Here is a 24,699-nt window from a genome sequence, read left to right on the forward strand (position 1 = left end):
GTGCATACACACACACACACACATTCATACAAGTACTGCACACATGCACACTATCACACACATACACAACTCGTAATACACTCACACACACTCTCTCATACACACACACACAGAATTGTCTTCTCTTTCCATCACTCCTGTGTCTTGCTGTACTCAGGAACTTGCACACTCTTTAGTGGGCTAAGCACCCTGGTACTTTGCAGTAAGTACAGATGAAGCCCGAGAAAGGATAAAAGAAAGAGAAAAATGAGTGGGAATGAGGAGGAGGAAGAGCCGGGAGGGTGAGACCCAGGACATGGATAGATGAAAGTGCCTTGACACATACAACATTGTTATGTGTATACATGATGTTTGTAGAGATACACGTGCACACTGGCATACCCATGTGTATATGTTGCGTATGTATAGATGCCTGCACACACATATATACATGTATATTTGAGCTATGTACACATATGTGCACACATACATATGTATGTGTCTAGATGGTCTATGTATAGATTCACATACACACATGTATACATATATGGACAAGAGAAAGGGTGCCATATCCATGAGGACATAGAGACCACCACCTACAGCCTCTGAAAGTGCCTCTTGGTATCAGTCAGCTGGGAAGCCAGGGTGGTCTCCTCCAAACAGAAATGCCCATGCCCTCACTCACAGAAACACACACGCACACACACGCTCCACTCAACAACTAAGCATGGAGAAATGTGTGTGAGCCACAGTCTTCTTCATGGACCTGCTATGTCCACGCCGAGGTGCATGGTGCGCTCCCTTCCTCGGGAAAGCCCACGTAGGCATTCCCCTGGGGTCAGTACCTGGGAACCACGTGGCTCCTGGCCGGTAGGGCTACTTTTATTTCACGGGCACTGTGAACCATGCACTTAATCTCATTCTCCTTTGTTGCTTTGGCGACAGATTTTCGACGTATCCTAACAAGAACCCTAAGGAGGGCCTGGAGTGTGACAGCCCAGAAGTCCAATGCACATTCTGGGGGCCATGAGCGCAGGCTTTGTACGGATGGGCTCAGCCCCGGCCCCGCCCCTTACTGCCGTGTGTCCCTGGACAACGACAGAATGTCTCTGTGTCTTAGCTTTGTCGCCTGTAAAGTGGGCATGCCTACTTCCGAGGGTTCTTGGGAGGGTTCAGTAAATGAAGGCGTGTGAAGTGATGAAAACCAACCAATGTTAGTGACTGTCCCTCGTGATGACTATTTTGCCATGGCTTCTTCCCTTAGACTTCGTTTTTCTCTGGTGTGTCTCTTTATAAGCTCTTCCAAATCCCTTCTGGAGCGAAGTGTACTATGAATATATGCATAAGCCGGAGATGAAGCTAGACAGTAAGTGGGATAAAATGTTCGAGACACGAGGTCCCTGCTGGTCCAGAAGACGTGTGCTTTTATCGCTCACGCTGCCACCTCTGCCCCACGCAGCACTTACCTTTTCCACATGTATTTATTGAGCGCCAACTAAGTGGTAAAACCCATTCGATCGTGGTTTCTTAAACCAGAGTCCATGATCCCTAAATGTGCTTGCCAGATTTCTTGTTTCAATGTATTTGCAGAGTTTTTCTGGGGACAGGGGCTTCCATTCCATTCCATGACCCCCTGAGACCCAGGACCCCCCTCCCACCTCTGCCGCTCAGAGGACTGTGCTCACACAAGGACCTGCTTCGTGTCTGAGGCTCCCAGGCTCAGCTCCATCTCCCCCAGAGGGCTGGGCTGGTGCTGGCAAGCTGGGGAGCCTTCGGCAGGTGGCACCTACCCCTGCTCCCCTCCTAATATGGGGGCTGGACTTGAGGGTCAGCAACATGCATTCCACCGCCATCTCACCTCAAGGTCCCGGAGGACGGGGTGGTCTTCAATCCCCGGGAACAGCACACGCATGGTGTAGGTTCTGTAGTCCAGGAAGGGGATCCCGGCACCGTCCAGGTCGCTGGTCAGCTCGTGGATGTCTGTCTGCAGCTCAGCAAATGCTGGCACAGAGAGAAGGCGGGGAGAGCGCTGGAGCATGGGGGTCCCCGAGCTCCCCCTACTCGGTGCTCAGAACCCTCACCGAGGCCCCCAGGGACCTAAGCAGGAGGGCACTGCTGTCTGTGGTGTCAGTTCAAGTCTCCAGATGGACACGGAGCCATGAGACACCAGCTGGGCCCAAGGAGAGCCCAGCAGGCAGCCCGGGGTGGTTGCACAGGGCAAAGCTGTTATCACACATGTCCTGGGCACAGTCCCTGCCAGGGTGTGTGTACCTCTGGGAGGTACTCAAGAGGTGTTGCCACCCGCCCTCCACTGCTCATCCATCCCCTCCATCTTTCTCCTCATGCACACACATGCACACACACACAGGTGTACATGCACACAACCAGGACGGATTAACACACCTTGGAAAGAAGAATAGCCAGTGGACATGAGCTAGACAGTACTTTTTTCTAGTTATACTTTTCGGGGGAAAATACTTTGTGGGCTTAGAAGGGATTCCCAGGCCCACCGTGGCTCTGGGCCCTTGGAAAGCCAGCCCAGGCCCAGTGGGCTGAGAGGGCCACATGCACACAGCACTGCTGCCCCAGGCCCACCCTTCCTGATGAGCTTGGGAGCCGCCACAGATACACCTCATCCCACAGTGGTGGCTTCGGGCCTGGAGCCTGGGGTTCTGAGCCAGGCTTGGTGGGCCTGTGCATGGGACACCAGTGCTCTTGTTGGAGGGAACAAAAGGGGGTGGCCTCTTGACACCGTGACAGGTGCTGAGAAGCTCTCCCACAGCTCTTCTCTCCCCACACACCCTCCCCTCTGCCCTGGCCATCCCTACCCAGGGTGTCCTTGTGGTGGGATGTGAGGCCCAAGGTCGAGCAACCCTGGTACATCCAGGTGGAACTTACACTGATGTGTGTGTGTCAAAGAGGGACGGGTGAGCCTTTCTGGCACGAACTGTCACCAGATGTCCTGATGAACACTCGTGTAGGTGGGGTAGGTGGGGACTGCTGTCTGCGGAGTCAGCTCGGGTCCCCAGATGGACATGGAGCCGCAAGACACCAGCTGGGCCCAGGTGGTTGCACAGGGCAAAGATGTTATCCCACTCGTCCTGGGCACTCCCCTGGAGTCGGGCACGAGGCTGCTCAGTCGGGATGCTGGGCCAGTGTGTGTGTATATGTGAGTGTGTCAGTATAAATGCGTGTGCATGTGAGTATGTATATGAATGTGTGTGCATGTGTATATGAACGTGTATGTGTGTGCATGTATATGAATGTGTGTGTATATGTGTATATGAACGTGTATGTGTGTGCATGTGTATGAGTGTGTATCTGGGTGTAGCGTGTGTGTGTATGAATGTGTGTATGTGTATGTGTATGTGAGTGAATGAGTATGTATGTGTGTGTATAAGAACGTGTGAGTGTGTGTATACATGTTTGTATGGATGTGTGCATGTGTATGTGTATAAATGAGTGTGTGTGCATATGTGTGAGTGTATGACTGTGTGCATCACTATTTCAGAAGGCCATGCTGGTGAAGGCCTCAGCTGGGTCTCTTCTGAGCTGTGTGGGGGTGCCCTCCTGGCTGACTGCAAAGTCTCCGAGAAGCCACTTCCTGCCCCACTCTGCCCCAGCCCCGCTCTGCCCCACGTGCCCCCAGGCTCCCTGGAAATCACTGTCCTGGCTGATCCTGTGTGTGCTCTGGGTGAACCTCCCGCTTCCCGCCAGCACCCAGGCTGTCTGCTGACACCCAGGCCGGATGCCTGCCTGCTTGCTAATTCCCCCTTCTCTGGAACCTTCTGAGGGGACCTGCTCCACACCCCCTCGTGCCCCTCCCAGCTGGTGTTCAGCCGGCGGGGAGGAGAAGGAGGGAGTTGGCTTTTTATCAGTCTGCAGCTTCCCGTTAAGTCACTGAGAGCCTCGAACATTCAAAGCCGCATGCCTGCCACACATAAAAGAGATTCTCATCACTACACCTAATTAGAAGGAAGAGTACGTTGCGGAGAAAAAAATTAGGCAGCGTAAATACAATAAAAGGCAGTAATTAACAGTCCCACAAGGCGGATGCTGTGTTGACAACTGAAGGCGGCAGAGGGATGGAATGCATTCACTTCCCCATCAAACAGCCCAGGCTTCCCGGGTGGGAGCGGAAGCCCAGGTACCGTGGGTTGACTCCGTGGGTAAATCTGCAGCAAAAGTGCAGAGCGTCCCAGGGTGATGCACGGAACCGTGTCCTGGGGCGCACAAGAGTCTGACACCTCCATGCCCTTTGTGGATTTAGGGGCAGCTGATTTCACTTCATGGTTGTGTTTGTAATTTTTTAAATACAAGCAGGGAAACATTCTTCCTTCTGAATCTCAGATCAGCCATACCGTGCCTTCCTGCTCAGGACGAGGGCAAAGATGCACTAATGTGCCATGTCAAGGCACCCCAGGTCTCCCCTGGAGTCGGGCATGAGGCCGCTCAGTCGGGATGCTGGGCCAGGAGGTGGCTCTAAGGGACATGAAGTGATTCTAGTCTGCCGTGGGAAAGGAGGGGAGGGACCCCTGCAGGGAGAGGAGCCTGAGCATGACCTGGGGCTGCCAGGGTCAAGGCCACAGAGTTAGAGCCTGTGCAAGCAGAATGCACAGCCCACTGCCCCATGCCGCCCAGATGCTGTATGTGGGTGACACACTCACACACTCACTCACACCCACTCAACACACTCTCACACATTCACAACACACATACACGATACTCATACAGCCATACTCACACCTCTCTCATAGCCAATACCCAGACTCACACACTCACACACACACATTGATATACATATACACACTCACACCCACACAAACACACACCACACTCACACCCACTCAACGATTCTCACACTCACAACGCTCATACACAATACTCACACACCACACTCACACCTCTCTCATACTCACACACCAGCGCCCAAACTTACACACTCAGACACACTCACATTCATATACACATACACACTCATACCCACACTCATACACACCACACTCACACCCTCGTTCACACTTATCCGTACTCATGCTCACAGCCACAATCACACACTCCTTCTCACATTCAAACACTCACATACGCTCACACACTCATACACACACTCGCAAACACTGGCACATGCCACACTTACACTCACCCACACCCATTGCCCACACCCTGACACTCACATTCTCCCTCACACTCCTACTCACAGACTCGTTCTCACACCATCACACTCACATTCACACACACTCTCACACTCACAACACTCATACACAATACACGCCCATACTCACACAACACCCACACCCAAACTTATACACTCAGACCCACACACTTACATTCATATACACATACACACTCAAACCCACACACACATCCCACTCACACTTATCCATACTCAACCAGCATTCTCACATCCACACTCATCCTCACACTCACACCCTCACACACTCTCAGTCACACACACGCTCACAGCCTCACTTATACCTACACTCACAACCCACACCCTCACACATTCTCACACCCAAACCCACACACTCATTCTCACAAAAACTCTAACACTCACATTCACACACGCTCACACTCACACAGACACCCACATACTCTATCAAACTCACGTGCACACTCTCACACCCCCACGTGCACACTCACACACGCACTCACCCCCACACACACTAAGTGGCAGCCCAGCCTCCAGCACGGCGCTCTGGCCATCCGGCCGCTCGTACCTTCCTTGCACTCCAGGGCCACGCGGGACTCCAGGTTGTCCATCTGCATCTGCAGGCGCTTCAGCGTGAGGTCGCTCTCTCGGGACTTGCGCTTGTAGGCGATGAGAACCGCCACAATGAAGATGAGGAGGAGGCCGCCAGCCACGGCGATGCTGACGATGGCGGGCAGGCTGAGCGGGCTGTCGGGCGCGATGTACACCATGCCCGGGGAGTATTCCATGCCGCCGACTCGGGCCTGGGGGCACACGGGTGTTGGGGGGGGAGCACAGCATGGGGTCTGATCCAAGTCACTGAGCAACTGAGGACCTGGGTGGGATGTTCGTTGTAAAAACAGACACGGGGTGCATGGGGCTGGGGGGATGGTGTCTCGGCACCGCACACCTGGAGAACCGCACCTCTGAGGCAGGAGCCCCGCCCCGTGTCGTCCTCACAAGAAACAGCGCACACTGGGCTGAAACCAGCCCCAGGACGTCAGGGACAGGCCCCCAACACACATCCCCACTGTCGAGATGTGACTGAGACACAGAGTTTGATGCACGGCCCTTGCCCGGCCACCAGCAGCCTCGCCGTGAGGGCCCTCTTGCCCATAGCAGACGATTTCGCACTTCATTGAATGCTGCCTTGCACTGTAGCGCCAGACAGTATGGACAGAATGACCGTTCAGAAGAGAGAAGCTCGGAAGGGGGCAGGGAGAAGGAGTTAGGGGTGGCGAGTAGCTAGGAGGCACGTGCGGGGCAACCCAAATCCCACCCTGCAGAGCCCCAGGGGCTCAGTGGGCCTGGGCACCCCGTGCTGCACCCCACACCTGCCCAGGCCCAGCCCGCCAGCCTCACCATCACTTTGTGGCGCCCGATGAGGTTGGGAGATTCGCACAGCAGCTGCACGTCGGACACAGTCACGGTGCACGGCTTCTCCCCGACCAGCACCGTGTACTTCAGCTTCACGTTGCCCCCAGCCACCGGCGGGATCAGGTTCCTGCCCTGCGCCGACAGGAAACCCCAGTGCCCAGCCCAGGCTCAGGACCCCAGGCACTGGCAGGCAGCCCTGTCCCCTACCTGAAGGTCCCACCCTGCTGGTGAGCTGTGGAAAGGCCGCCTTTAGTAATGAGTCCTGAAAATCCATGGCATGTCTACTACCCCATCCCCTTCCTCCCAGTCAGAAGTCACTACTAATCAAGGCATTCTTTCCAGCCTGTCCCAAATGCAGCCTCAGAATCCTCTCAACACAGAGTCGTAGTCCCTCACGATTGGCTGATCCAAACAGGCACGTGAATTAAAATTAATCTGCTGTCCGTGCTCCAGAGGAACTCTGAGCTGTGTCTGCATGGGGCTGCACAGGAGGAAGGAGTGTGGGCCTGTGACTCCCCAGTTCCTGGATTCTGGGGATGACCAAAGATGGCAGTCAGCTGGCCAGATGTCTCTTGGCTGCTGTGATCATGGTCTGCAGGGTGTTTTCTTCCCAGTGTGCACTCAAAGGCAGCGTCTGTCATATTCTGGCTATCACACAATCTCAGCTAGGGATGCCAGTCATGAGACCTTGTAGGGCCAGTGACTGGGACCCTTTCCCCCTCCTCTACCTTCCCTCCCCGCCCCACCCTACCTTCAGGATGATAGGTGTGCCAGGCTTGAGCTCCAAGATCCCTGAGGGACCAAAGGCCTCAAACACTGGGTTGGGGTAGTAGGTGAAGTTGGTCTTGTTGAGGATGAGCAGGGACTGGACATTGTCCAGGATGAAGCCAAACTCCTCGGGCCTCTCAGTCAGGTCGGACTGGTGGTCGGGCCCCAGGGCGAGGGCCGGGGCCTGGCAGGTCATCTCGGTGGCATTCAGGACCTCACAGATCTGCAGGAGAAGCCAGAGGGACAGCTGTGAGGCTCTGCGGCAGGTCTGCACGCCCATAGCACCGACGGGGGGACCTGTCTCCAGGGTGCAGTCAACATTACATGCAGTCGACACCAGGGAAGCAGCTCGGTGGCATCACCCACCTCTGGTTTCACTACGAGCACGTATGGGGTGACTAGGGTATTGTCCAAGCCAGAGAGTAGCAGTTGGGGTCAAGGGGTGGAGGGGAAGCCCCAGAAGTGATTGCTCCTCCACGCCCATACCCCAAGGTGTGAAAATGCTCGTGTCTGCTCCCAGCCCCACCTCCCAGCATGTGGGGTGCGCACAGGGGGCCATCAGTTCATGGGGGCCCCTGCTGTAACCCTTAGGAAGCCCACCCTGGGCGGGCAGCCCCAGGCCTCCGGGCAGCCTGGACTCACGTTGATGTGCTCCTTCCCACCATGCTTGGCCCGGATCTGGGGGTTCTGTATGAGGTCCAGGTGTGTCCCCCACACAGCAATGGGTGTGTTCCCACTGGTCAGGAAGAGAGAAGAAGGGGTGCGAATCACTGGGGTAGGACAAGCAATGGCATCAGTGACAACAATGATAATGACCATGGTCCTGGGGACCATGATAATAAGCTGATGGAATATAAAGGACGCACGTTCTCAGCAGTCAAGGGGGAGACAGGATGGCCATGGCTGCATTTGCAGGTGGACCCTGGGGAGGCCCTGTCTCCAGCATGACCCCCTGGGTCTCCCAGGCCTCCACTTCTCCAGTCCCCTGGCGTCTCTTCCCTCCAGGCCCTGCCAGTCTCAGGGGCCTTTTTTCACTTGGCCTGGCCCTAAAGGAAATCTTGCTCCAGATGGTTGCCAAGAGGGGCGGAGTCTGCCCCCAACCCCTGCCCAGGCCAGTCCCTTCACTAAGAAGGAAGGACAGACACACTACAAATGGTCACCTTGGGGACTCCGAGCAGGCTGAGACCTGGGAAGGGCAGAGACCCGGGCTCTCAGGAGTCCCTCTCTGGGAAGGCAAGTGCAAAGTGCTCCGGGGCTCTGATGGGGAGGGGTCAAGAGACAGTCTGTGTAGAGCTTTCACGGAACCCCTGGGTGCCATTTCCCTGTCCTCAGGGCCGTCAGGAAGCTGGCATTGGGGGCGGGGAGGAGGGATGCCCCATGGGTGCACCTTCCTTGGAGAGACCTCATCCACAATCAAGGGAACGTCTTTGAGGGGAGTCCTGCTACCTGAAATAGGTTTCAGTAACTCAGTCAAAAGCTTGGTGGGTCTAGAGAATCCTTGACCCCACGTTCATTTCCACCCACTGATCCACCTACCCATCTGCCTATCTTTACACTCCCAGCTATTCTCCCACGCACACTCACACATGCACACACACGTACACAAGCACACACACACACACACTCAGGAAGATTCTTGGACACCCAGAGGCATCCTTCTGCTCATGCAGTGTTGGAGGGGAAGCCCTGGAGCCCCGTCCTCTTCCCCGCCTCTTTAGTCATGGATCCCACACACCTGTATCAAGGGCCCTGTCACTGCTTACTAGGCAGCCCAGTGCTCCAGGCTGTCTGTAAGCAACGTAAAGCCACTCATGATGCAAACCCACTCCATTCTCAGACTTTAACCTAAGCAAACATGCTGGAGCTGGCTGGCAGCCCCAGACGGGTCCCCAGCCTCCCTGAGGATGGGAGCATGACTCGGGGTCGGCCACAGAGTGCTGGGAGGCTGACACCTCCATCTCTGTCACTGTGCCATGAGCAGGAACAGAATTAAACCAGGCTGTGAGTTCCTCAGGCTGTTGCACAGTTTGTGGGCTGAGGCACAGGGGCTAGGCTAACTTCTGGGGCTACCCAGGCCCCAGGTTCAAATCCTGGTATAGCTTCTTACAGATTATCTCCCCCTCTCTGTGCCTTATATTCCTCATCTGGTTTAAGATCATGGCTAAACTTCTAATACTTGGGCCTTGCAAAGGAACTGCCAAGAGCAATCAAGTCTCCATCTGAGCAGGCAAAGGTTGCCTTTCATTTGGGAGGGGTTGGCAAACCTTTTATGTAAAAGTCCAGACAGTAGATATTTTAGGCTTTGCAGTCGATGTGGGCTCTCAGTTCTGCCCCTGTAGACCAAAATATGGACATGGACGATATGTCAATGAACGGGCATGGCTATGTTCCAATAAAGCTTTATTTACAAAAACAGGCAGCCAGCCAGATGTGGCCCGTGGTCTGCTGACCCCTGGTTTTAAGGGTGCTTCTCTGGACTGGACTTTTCCCCTGCCTCAGCCTGTGGAGACCACTTCTTTACGCTCCCTCTCCCCCAACCTGGGCCTCTCCTCAGCTGAAGCCGACATGGCAGGGGGGATGGCAGGGGAAGGACCCAGGACTGAGCAGGCCTCTCCGAGTGGTCAGAGGGAACAGGAAGGGGGCAGGAAACTAAGCCAGGCCCTGTACTGTGTGTGTGCATCTTGCTGGCTTCTCTCAGCCGCCTGTGAGGGAGACGACAGACGAGAAACACCGGACCCAGGGAGGTTAAGGAACTTCCACTGTGCCTGCGCTGGGGAGTGGTGGAGCTGGCTGACCCCAAGCCCTTGCGGCCATCCCCCAGCTGCTGTTGATACGTAGCCATGGGCCCTGCTGCCAGTACGCCTTCTGTAGGGCTTTCCCCAATCCTGTGTCTCCAGGGCCTGGAAAAGCCGATTCAGGCTGTCTGCCCAAAGCTCGGCCCTGATGTGAGACACCCGCCACCACCCTGCCCCCCACACACACACACACACACACACACAATCCAGGGTTGTTAGGGTCCCAAGAGATCTGGGAGCTGACAAACCCCTAGGGGAGAAAAGCTCCCCATGGTATCATTCCAACTACAGGACATTCTAGAAAAGGCCAAGCTGCAGAGTCAGTGAAAAGGCCAACGGAGCCAGGGATTCCAGTGGGAGAGCGATGAATAAGTGGAGCACAGGACAGTAAAACTATTCCATATGACACTGTAACGGCGGACACAGGACATGACGCATTTGTCAAAACGCACAGGACCGTACAACACACAGAGTGCCCGTTGATGTAACCTGTGGACTTCAGTTAATAATAATGGATCAATATTGGTTCATCAACTGTAGCAAATACACCACACGAAGGCAAGACGTTAATAACACGGAATAGTGTGCGGGGGAGGAGAAAGGGTATATGGGAACTCTCTGTACTTTCTGCATAATTTATCTGTAACCTTAAAATGGCTCTAAAAATCTAAGTTTATTAATAAAAATTAAAAGAGATATCAGCAGGTGTACTGATATAGAAGTCGAGGCCTAGAAAGATTAAGCTACTTGCTCAAGTCACCTGTGAGTGGCTGAGCTGGAACCAGCACTCCCAGCCCAAGGGCTTCCTATACCAGCACCGAATACCTGGTCTCCTCCTTCTAGGACATTCATCCAGCATTCATGTTGGGCACTGGGAAAGGAGGAACAGGACCCGCTCCTGCCCTTCAGTTTGCAGTAGAGGGATGGACAGAAATAAGCAGGCAACTGGAGACCACCAGAGCCCAGAAAAAGGGATGCCAGGAGGTTCTGGAAGCACAGAGGGTGGACCTGGGTGGCCAGGACAGGCTTTTCTTCTGGAGCAGCATAATTTGGACGTGACCTTTCCCCTTCTCCCACATCCCTCAGCCTGAAGGCAGATGGGAGCTATTACCCACATTTGCCAGAAGTGTGATTTAGGGAGCAGAACTGTCCCCTATGCCTGGTCACTGTGGGAGGGGTGGGAATAGGTCTCCAAGTGCACTCTCCAACCCTCGAATGGGGGATGGGGGCTCTTGTGGGTCAGAGCTTGTTCTTCAGGGCCAGGTCTTCTTCTGAGGAGCTCTTGGGGAAGGAGAGAGCCCCGGAAGGCAGGACTTTGGACTGGGGAAATGTTCTGAACCAATCCCACTCCATTATCCCCCAAAGCAGGAGTGGGCACCAGAACGTTCCTTGGAAGCAGTGGTGCATGGGTCGCTCCTACCTGACGATGCTCCACTCGGGCTCGATCCGCACGATGGTGGGGTCCTCCACGTACTGGAAGAACAGGTCCTGGTGGATCCTGGCCCTGTCAACCTGCACCATCACCTTCATCTCCAGCACGTCCTCTGAGGACGTGGTGTTGCAGATGATGTAGGATGGGGATCGCCTGCAGGGAAGGAAGACGGCACTGGTCTCCTGGCTCTTGAGGAGGGACAGGGTTGTGGGTTAGGGTGCCCCATGCCCCTCCTCCTTGTGCCCCCTCAAGGGCAATGGGTGAGCACAGCCTCAGGTACGGAGCTCTGAGAATGCCTAACCCAAGGTCCGGCCCAGCTGACCTGTCACGGCCCTCAGCACAGGTCCCTCCGGGAAAACCTCGCTCTAGAGAACCTCATTCAGCTGAGGAAGCATCCCTCCCAACATCTCTGAGTGTCCACGCAGCCCCTCCTGCCCCTCCTATCCATCCCCTCGGCTCACAGAGGTGCACTTCCAGGGGTGGTGGTGGGACCCAGGGAGCCAGCCCTTGGAGGCCCAGCCACAGCCGGGGGGAGCTGCTCCTCTAGGCTCCCAGTCACCCCAACTGGCTCTGCAGTGGGGGAGAGGCTGACCCAGGGTGAGGGGTTCTGGTGGTCGACTCCAGTGTTCTGTGGAAGCCTGGGGTTCTGAGGGGGGGGTTGGGGGCACCAAAGTAAATGGAGGCCCATCCAGGGGAAGTGTGCTTACAGGCCTCCATTCTGAGCCAGGTCAGCACAGGTATGCCTGGAAAGCCCTCTCCAAAAAGAAGGCCCCCTTTCTCTCTCAGGAAGGAGGAGAAAGTACTTCCAAGGGGTTAGGCTGGGAAGGCCTGCCTTTGGCGACTCCTGACACCCAGGCCAGCCCTGACATGACTACCTGTCTGACCCTCCCCTCCCTCGAGCTGCAGAAAAGGGCCTCCCGCGGGGCTACCTGTGGAAGAGGCAGGGCTGCTTCCCAAACATCACCACCACATTGCTGCCAGCGTTCAGATTGGTGCCCGTGATGGTCACTTGGGTGCCCCCAGACATGGGTCCCCGGCTGGGCTTCAGGTCAGAGAGAGTCAGCGTCTGTGTGGGAAAGGGTCTGGGGTGAGACCCAACCGGGAGGGGCAAGGCTTCTGGGAAGGCCAGGGACAGCACCCCACTCCCCTGAAGCCATTCTGGAATCTAGCAATGGCGGCCTCCCAGAAAGCCTGCACAGTTTTCTTAGGCTTGTATAAGAAGCCACGTTCTAGACCCCGAGAGTTGGCATGTCTATATTAACAACAGTAATAACCACTGCTATATGCTTACTGGCTTTTTAATTGTCAGGCTTTGTATCTTCATACCAAAAACCAAAAGCAAACCCAGTGTTGTCAAGTCGATTCCAACTCATAGCGACCCTGTAGGACAGTGTAGAACTGCCCCACAGGGTTTCCAAGGAGCGGTGGGTGAATTCAAACAGCCAACTTTCTGGTTAGCAGCCAAGTTCTTAACCACTGAGCAATCTATGTATCTATATGCACTTATATCATTTATATAGAGTATGTTAATATTGGAGCCCTGGTGGTGCGGTCGTTAACAGCTTGGCTGCTAACGAAGAGGCCAGCAGTTGGAATCCACCAGCCTTTCCTTGGAGACCCTATGGGGGCAGTTCTATTCTGTCTTACAGGGTCGCTATGAGTTGGAATCTACCCAATGGCAATGGGTTTGGTTCATGTTAATGTTATATATTATACATATAATATATACACGTATATATATATTATATGGACTTCCTGGGTAGTGCAAACAGTTAAAGTGCTTGGTTGTTAAGTGAAGGCATGGAGGTTCAAGTCCACCCAGAACTCTTCAGAAGAAAGGCCTGGTGATCTACTTCCCAAAAATCAGCCACTGAAAACCCTATGGAGCACAGTTCTACTCTGACACACATTGGGTCGCCATGAGTCAGAGTCTACTTGTCTTAGTCATCTAGTGCTGCCATAACAGAAATACCACAAGTGGGTGGCTTTAACAAATAGAAATTTATTCTCTCACAGTCTAGAAGACTGTAAGTCCAAATTCAGGGCACCAGCTCCAGGGGAAGGCTTTCTCACTCTGTCGGCTCTGAGGGAAAGCCCTTGTCATCAATCTTCCCCTGGTCTAGGAGCCTCTCAGCACAGGGATCCTGGATCCAAAGGATGTGCACCACTCCTGGCACATCTTTCTCGGTGGCATGAGGTCCCCATCTCTCTGCTTGCTTCTCTCTCCTTTTATCTCTTATAGGATAAAAGGTGATCCAGGCCATAGCCCAGGAAAACTCCCCTTACATGACTCAGGGCTGTGACCTGAGTAAGGGTGTTGCATTCCATCCTAATCCTCTTTAACATAACTAATCTTGCCTCATTAACCGCAGGCAGAGATTAGGATTTACAACATATAGGAAAATTACATCAGATCACAAAATGGAGAACAACCATACAACACTGGAAATCATGGCCTAGCCAAGTTGACACCCATTCTGGGGCTAACAATTCAGTCCATGGCACTATTCAACAACAACTTTTTTTTTTAAAATCTATTCTATAGAATTACATGTATATACATACCCAAAAACTAAATCTGCTGCTGTCGTGTGGATTCCAACTGATAGCGACCCTATAGGACAGAGTAGAACTACCCTATAGGGTTTCCAAGGCTGTAAATCTTCACAGAAGCAAACTGCCATATATATATAAGGAGACTGTTAAGGAGATAATATATATAGTTTAATCTCCTTATCAATTCTAAGGAGTCTTGGTGGTGCAGTGGTTAAGCACTCTGCTGCTAACCAAAAGGTTGCTGGTTTGAACCCACCAGCTACTCCTTGGGAAAAAGATGTGGCAGTCTGCTTCCGTAAAGATCTACAGCCTTGGAAACTCTATGGGGCAGTTCTACTCTGTCCTACAGGGTCACTATGACTCAACAGCTATGGGTTTTGTTGTTGTTTGTTTGGTTATCGGTTCTTTCCCGTTGCTGTAGAGTCAATTCCGACTCATAGCGACCCTATAGGACAGAGTAGAACTGCCCCATAAGGTTTCAAGGAGCGGCTGGTGGATTTGAACTGTTGATCTTTTGGTTAGCAGCCGGGCTCTTAACAGTTCTACTACTAAACCAAAAACCCAAATCCCATTGCTGTCCAGTCGACTCCGACTCATAGCAACCCTACAGGACACAGTAGAACTGCCCCATAGGGTTTCCCAGGAATGGCTGGTGGATTCAAACAGCTATCAAGCTCTTAACTACCGTACCACCAGGGCTCCATCAATTCTACTAGGCAGGTCTTATCATCGATTTTACAGATGCGATTCAGACATGTTAAGTAAGTTTTCCAAAGTCACTCAGCTTTAAGAACATAAGGGAGGTCTGAGCCCAGAGCTCCAGTTCTTGGCTCTTTCAGGAAAGCAACTTGTCCCTTGCATGGGCCTTTCCGGAGAGCAAGCCAGAGCCCCCACTGGACAGAGCAATGGGTGTGAGAGCCCCTGGGAAATCCAGGGGCAAAGCACGGAAGGATGAGATATTCCAAAGACCTGTCCAGGCCCCTGGGCCCTGATGGCACGTGGTTAAGAACTTGGCTGCTAACCAGAAGGTCCATAGTTCAAATCTACCAGCTGCTCCTTGGAAACCCTATGGAGCAGTTCTACGGTGTCCTACAGGGTCACTATGACTTGGAATTGACAGGTTGGCAACGGGTTTGGTTTTTTTTTTTTATTCCCGGTCATGGCCCCTGGCTAGAAAGAGGAGAGTGAGGAGTAGGGGCTGGTGGGGTGGGGGGGAAGCGGGGGTAGGAGAAATCCTGTTCCCTCGGATTTGGAGTTGCAGTTCATTAGCATTTTAATAGAAAAACTTTCCTCAGTCCCAGGCGAGAAGCCTGGATCAGCATTTAAATGAAGATTTCCCCCCTCCCCAGCCCCTTGCCTGAAGAATGCTGCTCCATGACTTGAACCCTCTCGGCTACTCAGGCGGCAGCCTAGATCGATGGGACCTCCAGGGAGAAGAAGGGCCCCACGAGGGCGCGTCCCGCCTTCCATAGCGGGCACATGCGCGATGGCACAAGCGCGGCGGGCACACACGCATGGGCACGCGCACGGCAGGCATAAGCATGGGCACACGCGCGGCGGCACAAGGGCGGCGGGCACACACGCATGGGCACGCGCACGGCGGGCACACACGCACGGGCACGCGCACGGCAGGCATAAGCATGGGCGCACGCGCGGCGGCACACACACATAGGTACGCGTACGGTGGGCACAAGCGTGGCGGGCACACGGGCGGGTACGCGCTGACCCAGGAGCCTGGCGCAGGCGTGTTCCCGACCTCTGGGGACCCAGGCCTGCCGTGCCTCCCGGCGGCCGGGCCACCGGCTGGCGCCTGGTCTCTGTGGGAGCGGCTTGTTACCCGGCTCTGCACTTGCTCAGCAGGAGGCCAGACGGGGCGGTAGGCTGCGGAGGAGCATCCTCTCAGCTTGGCTAGATCGCACAGTGTGACTCTGGAGCAGTCACTTAACCTCTCTGGTCATAAGATCAGGGCTGAGCCCGAAAAAAACCCGGTTATCTCAAAGCCCCTGACAGTTTTCTTGTTCTGTAACTCCTTACAAACCTTTCCAAATGGTGCCTTTGCCTCAAGGTGTCTAAAGGGAAGGCTTTCTGACCTGGGCTGGCTGACCTCCCAAAGGAGGAGGGAAAGTGAGTTGGGAAAGCGTGTGTGTGTGTGTGTATGTGTGTGTGTGTGTGTGTGTGTGTGTGTTCGTGAGTGCACGTGAGTACCCTTGTGCACACAGACTGCTAGGCAGGGCTTGCCCTGGAGATCCTGTCAAGGCCAGGGAACTCTAAGACACCCAGGGAAGCAGGTGTGGGGTGGGGCGATGTGGAAAGGAATCAAGTGTAATAGAGCTGGAGTCTGGCAGCCTGCGGTGGGGGTTTAGAAAGTGAAGCAGTAATAATAATCCCTGCTGCCTTCGCTGTTTGCTGCTGTTTGAGGGCTCCCTGGGTGGGTGGGGGCGTGTTATTCTGGGGGAGAGGAGAAGATGTTGTGAAGACATATTTTAAAGTTGTGAGAAACTATTAATTATTCAAGTCATGCTTCATAAATATTGCACGGTTGGTTTGCACAGGAAGCCGGCTCCGCGTGATTTACCACTCCTTCCCTTTGCTCCCGGCATGGAGGAAGAGGGAGGGGGAAAGTGGCTGTCCCTCCACAGAGACCTCCAGGGCAGAGCTGATGACAGGGCAGTGGGGATCTGGGCCCCCTAGGCCTTGGCGTATGGGCTTTGGGTGAAGAAACCCACAGATTAGAGTCTGTAGAGGGAGATCCAAACCCTGTCCCTAACCTCGGCACTAGGAGGGGCTCCCCGACCTCCCCCCAGTTCCCAAAGGAGCCCTGGGGAGGCGCTCCCCAACAAGCCCCAGTCCCCGGAGAATCCCAAGAGAAGGGCTCCCCAGCTATTTCAAGACTCCAAATGGGCCCCTGGCTTCTGTGTGGGCCCCAAAAGTGCCACCTTACAGGCTGCCTGGCAGAGCAGGGAGGGAGTGAGGACTCAGAGGCTGGAGGCGGCATAGAGGCGAATTCTGCCTCTTCCCCACTTCTGACGAGACCCATGGGACCTCTGCCCCTCGTTCCCATGCTGAACCCCTAAGAACTCTGTGGGGGAGCTTCAACCTTGAAATGCAAATTGCGGCCTGGGAGAGGTGGGGTTCCTAGCACCGCTCCTCCCCAGGAGGTCCTCCCAAGTGGGCGGGTGGCAGTAGGGCAGTTCCCCAGGGATGCCCTCAGACAGAAAAGCCACACATCTCTGAGCCCTGGGACCCACTGGACGGTGCATTTCTGCCTTGTGACACACACCTCATCTTCCCCCACCTACTTCTGCTCCCCCGCTCCGCCCCTTCCCCTCCCTCCCTCTGTTCCCATCATTTGGTGTACTTCCATGTCCTACCTTATGCCTGGAACAGCCTCCCACTACCAAAGATCCATCTGGAAAACCATATTCTTCCTTCTGCTTCCCGCCTTTCCAGCCTGCCTCTTGCACAAAGCCTCCCCTTAATGCCCAGGTGCGACCACATCCCACTCCAGGGTGGAAACAATCATGTGAGCAAGAGCAAGCCTCCCTGAGAGCAGAATGTCCACCGTGTCAGCCTCGCGTTGCTCCTAGGTCAGTAGGCCTCAGCCAGGAAGCACATGACAATCACCACAGAGCCTTTTGAAATGCTTATGCTATGACCCCGTCCATTAATCTCAGGACTACTTAGTCTCTTCAGAGGAGTTGAATGTGTAGTCAAGGTTTAGAACTGCCTAGGCGCTATGGAGCTAGCAGAGAAATAAAAGCCCTGGGCTGCATGATTCCATCCATATGACACTCTGCAAAAGGCAAAGCTGTAGAGACAGTAACAGACCAGGGGTTGCCAGAGATTGGGGGTCAGAAATGAACAGGCAGAGCACAGGACATTTTTGGGCCAGTGCGATCTTCTGTATGATACTGTCGTGGCAGATACCTGACAATATGCATTTGTCAAAACCCGTAGGACTGTACAACACAGTGAACCCTGATGCAAACTACAGACTTCAGTTAATAATAACGATTCAGCACTGGTTCATCAACTCTAACACATGCACCACAGAAATGCAAGACGTGAATAGTAGGAGAAAGAGTGGAGAGGGGAGAAGGATATATGGGAACTCTCTGTACTTTCTGCACAATTGTCTGTAAACCTAAAACTGCTTTAAAAATCAGAATATATTATATTAAACACATACACAATCCCAGAACTCCTAGGCTTCATCTCCAAAGACTTCTAGGTCTGCCAGAGGGAGCAGGGACACAGACAGGGGACACTGAGTGCATGGGCAGCAGCGTCTCATGAAGCGGGGGTGGCCAGCCACAGAAGCGGGAGCGGGTCGTGGGCAGGGCTTTGAGGGACGAAGAACATGGCTTGGTGCAACCAGGGAAAGGAGATCCGAAAGGCCAAAGGGCCAGGCCACGCGAAAGCAAGCTCGAGAGATAGCGTTGGCTAGGCGGGGTGGGCCAGGCTCCCAGCTTTCCATGGCAGCTCGACTCATAAGGAAATTGTCCATCACAACTGTCATTAACCTGAGAAGTTAATCGGATGGTGAAACTTGTGAAAATGACTCAGAACGGCATCCTGGTTATCACAAGGCTGGGTGGGGGGAGGGAAGACCCCCTGCTGGGGAGGCACGGAGGGCCCAGGGTAGAGGGAAGGGCAGGACTAGGATGAGGTGTGCAGAGGCCAGAGGATGGGGAGAGGGCTCAGGACAAGAGGCATGGGGGTGGGAGTAGGGGTGTGGGAAGCAGGAGATGGATTGGGCGGTGTGCTGGCGAGCTGTGGGGTCATGAGATTCAAGGCAGGGTGCAGGGATGGCAGGGATTGTGTAAATAGTAAAAGGAATGATACTAGAAGTAACAAACATTTTATGCAATTTTCACAACAACCCTACAGTGTAGGTGCTATTATTATCCCTATTTTACAAACGAAGAAACTGAGACACAGAAAAAGTAACTTGCCCAAGTTCACCCAGTTAATCCTGAAGTCCGTGCACAGCCCACACTCCCCTCCCGAGCATATGTGGCCTCACAGCCTGGTCCTCAGCCTCCCTCTGGAGAACAGGACCCCCACAGGCATGGAGGAGCCAGAAGGACAGGAAAGGCTTGCCTGGGGCCCGTTGCCCTGGGTCTGCCCACAGAGGTATAAAGGGCCCAGCATGGTGGTAAGGAGGTCTGGACTGCGCTGTCCGCTGTGGCCCAAACTCACCATGAAGTAGTAGAGCTGCGAGGAGCGGGCCATGAACTCGGGCCGACACACAGCCACGCAGATCTCCACAAAGCCGGCGTGCTGACTGGGCTTGGCCTCCCCCATCTCACATACGATCCTGCAGGGAGAAGGGGGAGACCTCGTCACAGGACTCCCATATGTCCCCTGGGCCCTGCCGCGCCTGCCCTCACCCCCAGCCTCCTCTCTCTGCAGTGCCCTCCAACTCCTCCCCGCAGGGGCTTCTACCCCTGGTTCTCAGGAAATGAGACATGAGTTACCTAAGGGGTCTCCTTTGAAGTCCTCTGTAAAGCCAGGGCTGGGGGGGAGGGTCCATTTGCTCCGAACCCCGGACAGCCCCTCCGTCATGAATGTCTGCTCAATTGTTAATGAAACCCACTGCCAGCGAGTTGATTCCAACTCATAGCGACCCCATAGGCTTTCCAAGGCTGTAAATCTCTACAAAAGCAGACTACCACATCTTTCTCCCTCAGAGCTGCTGGTGGTTTCCAGCTGACGACCTTTTGGTTGGTTAGCAGTGGATCACTTTAACCACTGTGCAACCAGGGCTCCTTCAGTTGTTAATTACAGGGAGGGAATGATCCAGCAAAACAACTGAGGAGGTGGAACTGGCAGAACCCAGAGAGGTAAAGTGACTTACCCAAGGGCACACAGCAAGTCAAACACAGAACTTGGGTTAGACCTAAGGCCTCTAGGTTGCTGCTTACTACGATGCCCAGCTGCCTCCATGCAGTGCTTTCTGTTCCCAGCCCCAGTTTCCGGGTGTGCGGGCAGGGAGATACTTGCTAACCAAGAGGTCCAGGGTTCGAACCACCAGACGCTCCACAGCAGACAGACCTGGTGATCTGTTCCCTTAAAGATTACAGCCTTGGAAACCCTGGGGGGGCAGTTCTACTCTGTCCTATGGGGTTGCTATGAGTCCAAATCAACTTGATGGCAGTGGGCTTGGTTTTGGGTTGGGGGTGGTACGGAAGAGTTATAAATTGTTCTCTTTTTAGATTTTTTATTATTTTCGTTGCTAAGTTTGTTCATGCCCTTTGGAAACAAACAAACAATACAGAAGTGTGATAGCAAAAAGTGAGTGTTTCTTCACTCCTAACCACTGTTAAAGAAGTTCGGTATACATATCCTCCCAGACATTTTTCCAGACCTATACAAATATATATATATTTTTCATATATACATACACATATGTGCATATATTTATGTTTTATATATGCACACACATAAACAAATGTTATTTACACACACACATAGTACAATTATACACAAACATGCATATATAAAGAAATACACACATGATGTTTAAAATAAAAGGGAAACATAACATACTGTTGTAAACACAGCTGTTTCAACTCAACGATGTAGCAAGGACTCTCCTTTGTGTTACTGTATACATAGACCTACTTTATTGTTTTTAGCAGTTTCACACTATCCTCCTGTTGATGGACATTTGTCATTTTCCTCCTACTCTAAACAATCCTGGAAAATGAATCAACTTACCCACATATCCTTAAGCATTGTGTATTTATTAGTACAGGTTTCTAAGGAGGGCAATTGCTAGGGCAAACAGTTTGTGTATTTAACATGTGATAGGTACAGCCGAATGATGCTCCAAAAAAGCTGTACCAATTTGCACTTCCATTACCAGTACGTGAGCAAGATTATCCCATTTGTTTGCCAACACTAGATATTTGCAATCTTGAAATTTTTCCAGCATAATAGAGAAAAAATATCTCACTATTGTCTTAATTTTTATTTCCTTGATAACTGGTGAGATTTTACATAATTTCATGATTCTTACCTTATATAGCCTTTTCTTTCACTTGTCTGTTCAAGCCCTCTGCCTTTTGTTGTTGGATTGTCTTTCTGTAGGAGCTTTTATATTAGGAGTATTAACTTTTTCTCTGTTATAAATATGGCAATTGTTTTCTCCCAGTTTGTCACCTGTCTTTCAACTTTGTTTATAACGTCCACACTGAAGCTTAAAAAATATCTGTGTGGTTAAATTGGTTGTTCTTTGACTTTATGACTTTTGAGTTCTGAGTTTCTCTGAAAGAACTCTCTGGGTAAAGGTTTTTCAAAAACATATACCTTTTTGTCCAGATAACGTAACTAATCTGTGTTCAATATTAAAAAAAAAAAAAGTAAAGTACGTAAAAGCACCGACAAAAAAATAGAAGTCAACAGTCAACTCCCCACCCTGAACTGCACCACTTAGAACCATCCATTGTTGACATTTAATCTGTCCAGTCTTGCTTTTCTTTCACAAAATTGATATGGAACGCTATACTCTGCTTGCTAAACTTCGTTCTCACTGAATATACCTTAAGTATTTGCCTGATTATGCTTCTTCTATAATATCAGATCTAAATCTAATAGCTATGTAGTTTACTATCCTATGCATATACAATAATTCATTGAATTGATTTCCTGTTTTTTTGACATGTAAATTGCTTCTAAATTTTCACTATTATAAACAAGGCTGAAATAAACATTCTCACACATAAATATTAGTGCAATCTGATTATTTCTTTAGGGAAAGTTCTAGAAGTGTTATGGCCAGCCTAAAGACTTTTAACCCGTTTCCAAATTGTCTTCCAATTTACCCTCCCACCATCAGAGCATGAGCCTGCTCCTTCCCGTGTCTCTTATCTGTGCTAGGCATTAACTCTTCAACATCTTTTCCCTATTGTTTGGATTTGCATTTCATTGATTAGTACTGATGCTAAACATTTTTTTTTACATGATTTTTAGTTATTTGTATATCTTGTGAATTGTTCGTTCCTGCTGTTTGCTCATTGTGATATTTGCCTTTTATTTATAAAAACTCTATATGTTAAGAAAAAGTATCTATTAACTGTAACTGGGTATAACCATATTCCCAGTTTATCAATCATGTTTTCATTTGGCTTATAATCACTTTTGACACAAAGGTTTTAAAGTTTTATGTAACCAAATCCCTTAATCTTCTCCTTTATAGTTTCTTCTTTTGCAGCTATACTTAACGATACACCTTTCCTTCCTTGAAATCAAATCAATCCTCACCTGCATTTTCTTCTAATCCTTTCACAGTTTCATTCTCCCACTTAGCTCTTTAATCCCCCTGGAACTTATTTTGGTATAAAGTGTGAAATAAGGATCTGATTTCGTCCTTCTTCTAGGGAGCTGACCAGCATCATTTATGGAAGGGTCTTCCCTCACTGATCTGAAATGTCCTCTTTCTCACATACTAAATTCTTATATATCCAGACTCTTTTTCTCAGTGTCCTAGCTTATTCCAGTGAACTAATTACTATCATGATATTTTAATCATTGTGGCTTTATAATAATATTTTTTATATCTGGCTATGCAGCTCCATAGTGGGGCATTTTATAGTTTCCTAGATCACAATATTCAGCAGCAGACTGCTTTGGTTTTGTCCTAGGAAGGATGTGGAAAGTCAAAAGAGCCATGGAAAGATCTTCAGGCAAATGAGTGACAATGGATGAGGGAGATGAGCCCTACTACGACCAAATCTTAAATCCTCTGGCTGACTACGAATGCCTCGGGAGGACCCCGATGGAAACCAGGGAGAACCGAGGATGGCAGTGTTGATGCTTGAGAATCACTAAATCCAAGCAAGACCCAGCCGGCAGAAGTGTAAACTGCACTGACAGACCTAAGGGGACCTTGCAAAGAGTCAATAACTTCTGCACGTAGGACATGACAAGGGGTCACTCTGGGAGCTGCAGCGAAGATGGGATAGAATATAGATTCTACCGTGCCAGTAAATACCTCACAGGTGTACTTGCTGGGCTGGAAAATTGTGTTTACTTATTTACAAGGCTATCCATGACTCACGAACCTCCTCTGCTAGGTGGGTTAGAGGCCAAGGACATTGTGGAATGCCCACTCAGTGGACCAGCAGACTTTCAGAAAAACATAACCCAAGCCCCCACAGCCTAGCAGTGAGTGTGGAATTTCATTTCCAGGCCCCATGCAGAATGACCCAGATCAGCCTCCTCAGTAGGGGGGATACGGAGGTAGGAGGGATAGGGGGACATGAGTGTGGAATTAGAGACAGCAGGGAGAATGGGGATGAGGAAATGAACTCATACTTCTCTTGAAGATTTTAACTGTGCTTTGTTGCCCCACCCCCATCATACATCCCAAGTAGGTGACAATCACTTTTCTCTTCTCTCCCAGCCACCTCCCCTCTCTACACATCAACCAATATGGCAGCTAGCTAGCTCAGGGGTTGGGGAGTTGTGGGAGTTCCCCCCACACCCACTAGAATGTTAGGGCCTTTCTCCTTCCCCCACCAGAAGCCCTAAGACGGTCTCCTACCGGCCAGGGAGTTCCTAATACTGACTGCTCTCCCTCCCCTCTTTCTCCTCCTGGGTGTCAGGTCCCCTCCACTCACTGTTCCGCGGGGATGTAGCCATCCACCAAAGGGTTGCACTCCACGCCTGCCACTTTGACGTGGGAGGCGATGTCCCGGAATTCCAGGCCCAGGTTCTCCCCTCGGATGGTGACCTTGGTGCCCCCTTCCCGGGGGCCCGTCACTGGGATTATCTGGAGGAAGAAGCGAGATAATGTGACAGGCTCTAGGCTGCGTCATCACTGATGGGGCAAGGAGCGGCCACCTGGCTCTTCTCCATCTGTGCCCGATGTCCTGAGGTGGCTCCAAGTCCACGAGGGCACCCATGATCTGGGACAACCAGCGGACGGTAGCTTTTGGTAAAACATCCGTGTTTGTGGTAAAATACATATAACAAAATATTTGCCATTTTAATCATCTTTACATGTACAATTCAGTCACATTAATTACAGTCACCATATCATGCAACCATCAGACTATCCATTTTCAAATGTTTTTCATCACCCCAAACAGAAACTCATACCTCTTAAGCAATAACTCCCCATTTCCCTCCCACCCAGCCTCCAGTAACCACTAATAAACTTCAGTCTGTATACATTTGTCTATTCTAGATATTTCACATAAGTGGCATCATGCAATATTTGTCCTTTGTGTCTGGCTTATTTCACTCAAGGTGTCATTCCAAGGCTGTAATCTTTATGGAAGCAGACTGCCACATCTTTCTCCCCTGGAGCGGCTGGTGGGTCCAAACATCCGACCTCTTGGTTAACAGCCAAGCACTTAACTACTACGCCACCAGGGTTTTTTTCTCCCATGCTCACACTCACTCACAAACACAAGGGATGTGCAGGAAGCAGGAAATACGTCGACTTTGTAACTGAACAACCTCACCCAGCAAGGTTCATTCATGTGGTAGCATGTATCAGGACTCCATTTCTCTTTATGGCTGAATAATATTCCATTGCGTGAATATACCATGTTTTGTGTATCCATTTATCTGTTGATGGACACTTGGGTTGT

General features: G+C 51.7%; 1 protein-coding gene across 1 annotated transcript in view; it reads right to left on the reverse strand.

Annotated features, from left to right (window-relative positions):
* The window catches only part of PLXNA4 (plexin A4), a 466,135-nt gene that overhangs the window by 50,588 nt on the left and 390,848 nt on the right, over window positions 1-24,699 (reverse strand). The window contains exons 16-24 of the mRNA XM_023737117.1: window positions 23,722-23,873; window positions 19,298-19,415; window positions 12,469-12,605; window positions 11,528-11,692; window positions 7,955-8,048; window positions 7,296-7,535; window positions 6,530-6,676; window positions 5,697-5,931; window positions 1,838-1,980 (exon numbers count right to left, since the gene is read on the reverse strand). Coding sequence (XP_023592885.1) covers window positions 1,838-1,980; window positions 5,697-5,931; window positions 6,530-6,676; window positions 7,296-7,535; window positions 7,955-8,048; window positions 11,528-11,692; window positions 12,469-12,605; window positions 19,298-19,415; window positions 23,722-23,873 — 1,431 coding nt within the window. The remainder of the gene's footprint in view (window positions 1-1,837; window positions 1,981-5,696; window positions 5,932-6,529; window positions 6,677-7,295; window positions 7,536-7,954; window positions 8,049-11,527; window positions 11,693-12,468; window positions 12,606-19,297; window positions 19,416-23,721; window positions 23,874-24,699) is intronic.

This window comes from Trichechus manatus, unplaced genomic scaffold (assembly GCF_000243295.1).
Source record: "Trichechus manatus latirostris isolate Lorelei unplaced genomic scaffold, TriManLat1.0 scaffold00097, whole genome shotgun sequence".
Lineage (NCBI taxonomy): Eukaryota > Metazoa > Chordata > Mammalia > Sirenia > Trichechidae > Trichechus > Trichechus manatus.